We start from the raw sequence: 6,440 nt of genomic DNA, 5'->3' as shown, positions 1-6,440 counted from the left end.
CATGGTATGGAGCCCCAACCGCCCTGATGGGCCCTGCTCTGTGGGTGACAGGGGGTGGCACCGCTACCTCCCCATCGACCCTGCCTTGAGTGTGACGGGGGGGGCTGTACCCCAACACCCCAATCGGCCCTACACTGAAAGTAACTGAGGGTGGCATCGCAACCTCCCGATCCGCCCTGCTCTGTGCATGACAGGGGAAGGCACCCCAACTCCCCAATCGGCCCTGCTCTGAGCCCAACCAGGGGCTGCACCTAGGGATTGGGCCTGCCCTCTGCCACCCAGGAGCAGGCCTAAGCCAGCAGGGCGCTATCTCCCGAGGGGTCCCAGACTGCGAGAGGGCACAGGCACGGATGAGGGGCGCCCCTCCCCACCGAGTGCACAAATTTTTGTGCCCCGGGCCTCTAGTATATATATAAAAGCCTAAGTGACCAAATGTCCAGTTGCTATGACATGCATTGACCACCAGGGGGCAGATGCTCAATGCAGGAGCTGCCCCTGGTGGTCAGTGTGCTCCCACAACCAACCTCTTGCGCCCCCTCCCCTGCCGGCCAACATCCCGCAGCCCCGAACAATCCCCATCACTGGCTAGACCAAGGGACCCCACCTGTGCATGAATTCGTGCACCGGGCCTCTAGTATTGACAATAATAGTGATTCTGTTTACCACTATATTCCCTCAGTTTGGCATTAAAAATGGACAGTATTGGTTTCATGAATGAAAAATTAGCATGCTTAAAAAGCTGGCAATCACATGGACGGAAAAGGCTCCCATTCATGACTGATCAAGTGTTTACTATGTCTCAGATTCTTTATCTGGTGCTAAGGATGCACCTGTGAAACTGAAAGTTGCAATCCTCATGGTCACTTAGTTCTGGTCTAGTTCAAAATATTAACAAGTTCAAGAAAATTACAGTAGAGTGTGATAGATCTTAGTTGTGGGGAGGTTGTTATAAGAAAGAAAAAAAGGAAAACACTCTATCTCAGTGCTAAGGAGTCAAGAATGGCTTGCATCCTGTAAACACTAAGGTAGAGAAGAAATGAGAGCTAGTGATGCTGCAGGTGGAGGATCTGGAGGCAGGGTGGGGAGCAGCCTTCTCATTCAGAGAGCAGCCTCTGCAAACACTGCCGTAGAGATATCACGCCACATGACACTGTGGCTTGGGCCTTGTCAAAGAGGCTTTAAGATGCTCTCTGAAGAATTTTCAAAGAGTGGACATTTAGCAACTGCATTTCTAAAAAGGAAGCATAACATATGCTATCATATGTTACAATTACTAAAATGGATGTTTAAGAAGAATTTTAGTGACATGGGAAATATTTAGGTTTTAATAATAAATTTTAAAAACAATATATATCAGATGCTTACAATTAAAAAACTTAAATACAGAAAGTGCTAATAGTATAGTAACCAAAATGTTTTGATTGTCTTTGGGTGATGATTTATTTTTCTTCTGCATTTCTCTATTTTTTCTTTTTTGCCAACTAGGCATTATTTCTCATATTTTCATTTAAAATGTTATTTAAAGAAAAATAAAGGTGAAAAACCAAAGGATTTTTAATGAAATGTAGCATTTTTCCTTAAGAATAACTATACAAATGCATATAGATACATGATTCATAGTGTCCTCTTACACCGTACAAAATAATTGTACATTTCAAGTGGAAGCCGAGAAATCATAGTTTCTTTCTTATACTTTGGGGGAAAATTATTTAAATGAGAATTTGGCACACAGCTCTGACAATATTATAACAGTTTGGATCCCACATGTAAAAAATACTAAAAAGTTTCGCACTGGATTATAGAACAAAATTTACTGCCCAACATAAGGCAGCTAGAGGCAGATTTGAAAGAGGAGACAAACTGGTCATTCCACGCCCCCATTTTCTGAAGCAAAAATGGCCAAACTTTCCAAAGGAAAAATATGTTCAACAGTATAAAAAAGAAACTGAGAGTTGAAATGGCATCATCAGCTAAGAGAACAGAGGAAAGAAATTAGGACAAATAGTGCCAATGTGAGGCTTTCCAGGAGGCCAAGGGAGGGCGCAGGAGGCTTCACAGTGGCTTTCCCCCAGCACCCTTGCCACACGGTCATTTTATGAGCACTATGCCTTGGGATTAAGAAGTCTGAATTTTGAAAATCTGCCCTATTAACACTAATGATAAAAATGGCTTACATGTGTGGGTATATCATATGTAGTACCTTATTTCATCCTCACAATATTTCCCATAGGAAAAAGCAAATTGAGTTTAAGAGGGGTTAACCCCTTCCCCAACAATTTTTTGTTAAAAACGTTTCTTTTTCAGACTAATTTTTTTATTTTGGTTCTATATAGTATTTTTGATGCTGGTTATGAAAACAGTTTGTAACTCGTCTTCCTATAAACCATATTTTTTTACCATATTTTCTTAGTATACTCGTCGACAACTGAAAAAGAACATTTTGTGAAAACGAGTATACACGTTTCTGCCGGGGAAGGGGTTAAATAACGTTCCCAAAGACACACGGCTTATGAGCAGATCTGAAATTTGAATCCAAACCCTAAGTCTTAGCCCCTACTCTTTTCCTGCCTTGTCTAGAGAACAGCAAATAGTGTGAATAGACGTTCTTCTTTCTTCTCTACTTGTCTGAACCCGATATAGGCTTCCAGGACAAGCTGATCCCTGATTCTCCACACTCATCTGACTGACCATAAAAGTGACTCCATAGTGCTCCTCTGGATGGTAATATGCTCTGTGTATACAGGAAGAGGATCCATTTGCCAGCTTTATCTCCCCTACAGAGGGGACAAATATTTTTAGGGCATTAATGGAGTCTCACTTATTTTCACATTTCCCATCATTCCCCAATGCCCCCAACGTACCCTGGAGCACAGTGAATGATCAAGGAACTGTTGCATTAACGACGGCTGATCAGCCTCCGGCTTGACAGGTCAGTAATGATTTTTTACACAGAGCCCACATTTTTTCAGAGCTATCCTAAAATCCCCAATAGCTAATAAAGGAAAGAAACCCCAGTCAAACAAGAAGCTACCAACTAAAAAACAGCTTTCCCAAAGCCTTCTCACTGCTAAATAACCCTTCCTAAGAAATGAATCTTTAGTCCCTAATGTCTTAAAATTAGCACCCCAACCAGTAATTTCATAAATATGATTTGCTCTATATTTGAAATAAATTCATTTTCTGTCACTGACACATTTATTTTAAATATTCTCCCTTTAAGAGTGAAAATATTGCTTCCTTCAGACTTATTCCTTTCTGCTCTTCAAGTGGTTTGGGGCCCAACAGAGAGGATCTGAGCAGATGATCCCATCGGCATTGTTAGCCAGCAACACTGTCTCAAAAGAGTCTGTTTTATGTAAAAAGTAGTTTCCCTTTATGTAGTGTTACTTACAACTGCTGGTGAGGGGACGTGGATGCTTGCAACAGATCGCGGGCGGATGTGATTGACCAGATGGCAGAGGACAACACCATCCATGAGCGCAGCCCCCAGGTCTTCGTGCAGGCTGACCTTGAGTCTCATCTCAATGCTCTGTGGGGGAATCAGGACGTTCTGGTCAATGATGGACCACATATACAGCAGTGGTATACCATATAGCAAAGGTGTGTAGTAGGCTGCACCATCTAGACTTGTGTAAGTGTGCTCAATGATGTTCACAAAAGGATGAAATTGCCTGCTAATTTCTCAGAATATATCCCCATTGTTAAGTGGCACATGACTGTATATGAGATGCTCACAATTCGGAAACAACTTAAATGTAGAAAGAATGCCAGTAGAAGCCAAAATGTTAACAGTGCTTGTCTTTGAGCAGTGGGATACAAAACGATTTATTTTTCTTTAGCATTTCTCTATTTTCTCCAATCAGCATTATTTCTTATTATATTTTCAATTAAAATATTATTTTAAAAAGGAAAAAAGTGACAAATAAAGGATTTCTAAAAGAATATAACATTTTCCCTGAAGAATTAATAAAATATGCAAATATGAATAGATACATGATTGATAGTGTCCTCTTACATCTTATAAAATGATAATTGTATACTCAAATTGGAGGCCAAGGAGTTATAGTTTTTCCTTTGTAATTTGGGAAAACATATTAAATGAGAATTTGGTACACATCTCCAACAACATTATAACAGTTTTTATCTCATTTGTGAAAAATACTGGAAGTTTCACATTGGATTATAGGACAAAATTTACTCTCCAACCTAAGGCAGCTAAAGGCAGATTTAAAAGAGAAGACAAACTGTGCCCCCCACCCCCCATGTTTTCTTAGGCAAAAAGGTGGTCAAACATTAGCCATGGTCTCTATCATCACAGAGCTGAAAATCTTTAATGTTACCCAGCACGTGACTTCATGCTTGGTAGGAACTCTATTAGTTTTTCCATTAAATGATTGACTGAAAAGTTCTGACCAGTTTGGGATATAAAGTGAGGATAACTTAAAACATCTTTAAATTAATGGAATATTACTATTAAGTAACTGAAAAACAGTGCATTAGTTTAAAGTATACCTGAATTGAAATAATACTAGCTTTATACATATGCATTAAGTAGTTCTATTTACATTATCTCATATATTACACACAAAATCACACTCCGGTAGGTTGGAACTATTATTTTAATACATGAAAAAACTGACACCCAGGGATGTTAAGTGACTTGCCCAACATCAAACAGTCTGTAGGCGACCCAGCTAGATTTGAAGCTAGCACTGTTTGCAGTGCTTCAAAGTCTGTTTTTTTAAAGATACAATTGACCCTTGACCAACACAGGTTTGAATTTTGTGGGCCCACTTATATGAGGATTTTAAAAATATATATATTTTTATTGATTTTAGAGAGGAAGGGAGAGTGAGAGAGAGAGATAGAAATATCAATGATGAGAGAGAATCATTAATCGGCTGCCTCTTGCATGTCCCCTGCTGGGGATTGAGCCCATAACCCAGGCATGTGCCCTTGACCGGAATTGAACTCGGGACCTTTCAGTTCACAGGCCAAAGCTCAATCCACTGAGCTAAACCGGTTAGGGTGAAGATTTTTTTTCTCATAAATATGCATAGCACTGTAAATGTCTTTTCTTTTCCTATGATTTTCTTAATAACACTTCCTTTTCTCTAGCTTCCTTTGTTGTAAGAATACAGTACATATTACATGTTTAGTATGTGTTAATCAACTGTTGATGCTATTAGTAATGCTTCAGGTAAACAAGCTATTTAGTAGTTAAGTTCTTGGAGAGTAAAAAGTTATACTCAAATTTTCAACTGCTTTAGTGGCGATGGTTGGGGGAGAGGCGCCCCTAACTACCATGTTGCTTCAATTCTGAAAATTATTACTCTAATATATAATATTCCTTGGGTACCTCACGGAGTTGTTCCATCAGTTCCTTTTCTTCTCTCATTTGTTCCATTTTCCTCCGAATTGTAAACTGCGGGTCTATAGATTCCAAATTTCTCTGAGGTCTTAGAAACACTATAATAGAAAGGAAAAAAAGCCTTTATGGAGTGTGTCTAGAGTAGATGGCCATAATACTATTCATATTTAAATTAAGCAAACAGTTTCTTTATTTATCCCAAATAATTCATTCACCACTCATAGAAATAATGGTAAAAATGTGACACCACATGAAAGCATGATTCAAATATTCTAAAAAAGATTATAATTTAAAATTATACTGGGTTGTGTGGACTAACAAAAGCTGTATTTTTTGGTGGCAATAAACTGAATCCAGGGAAGAGCTTGGCTCATCCTCTGAGATGGTCCATCTCACCTCTCTGAAAGACTTCCTTCCTCTCTCATTTTCCCAGTGCTTTCATTTTAAGTTTTCATTTACATTACACTCGAGGTTTCAGTCTTTTCATTAAACTCAGAGAATAGGTTTCACATAAGAAGTCTCTAGAATTGCTTTACATATTTAAAATAGCACAGGTTAATGTTTTTTGGCTAAAATTTTTCATAAGCTTGGGTTAAGAACTAAGTGATGATACACAGGATTACATGTTTGAGTGTGGAGTGGAAAATTCTGCCTTCTAGCATGTCACTGACCCTTGCCTATATACCGTATTTGCCGGCGTATAAGACGACTGGGCGTATAAGACAACCCCCTAACATTTCCACTCAAAATACAGAGTTTGTTATATACTCGCCGTATAAGACTACCCCCTCTTCCGCACACCTTCCACACACCAAATAAAAGGTAAAACAATATCAGATTTGATTTTAACATTTTAATTTATATTCAAATGCTTATGACATGCAGGAAAACTGTCACAAGGCTGTATGTAATCAAACATATACATAAAACAGTGCAAATTTATTACCGGTAAACATACCAGTAATTCACTAAAGAAAACACACTCTATAGACTGGTACCGTAGATGCTTCTCAGGAACACAGGCAAGCAGCCCACAACCTAGAGGGACTGTCAATGATAGAAGAAAGAT

At 39.1% G+C, this 6,440-nt stretch overlaps 1 protein-coding gene across 4 annotated transcripts in view; it reads right to left on the bottom strand.

Annotated features, from left to right (window-relative positions):
- Window positions 1-6,440, bottom strand: part of LRCH1 (leucine-rich repeats and calponin homology (CH) domain containing 1) — a 259,641-nt gene that overhangs the window by 22,860 nt on the left and 230,341 nt on the right. For all 4 annotated transcript variants that reach the window (XM_006774186.2, XM_006774188.2, XM_006774187.2 and 1 more), the window contains 2 exons: window positions 5,360-5,469; window positions 3,392-3,529 (listed from right to left, as the gene is read on the bottom strand). In XM_006774186.2, coding sequence (XP_006774249.1) covers window positions 3,392-3,529; window positions 5,360-5,469 — 248 coding nt within the window. The remainder of the gene's footprint in view (window positions 1-3,391; window positions 3,530-5,359; window positions 5,470-6,440) is intronic.

This window comes from Myotis davidii, unplaced genomic scaffold (genome assembly GCF_000327345.1).
Source record: "Myotis davidii unplaced genomic scaffold, ASM32734v1 scaffold888, whole genome shotgun sequence".
Classification (NCBI taxonomy): Eukaryota; Metazoa; Chordata; class Mammalia; order Chiroptera; family Vespertilionidae; genus Myotis; species Myotis davidii.
Note: the sequence above shows the minus strand (reverse complement) of the source record. Positions and strands in the feature narration are given on the sequence as shown.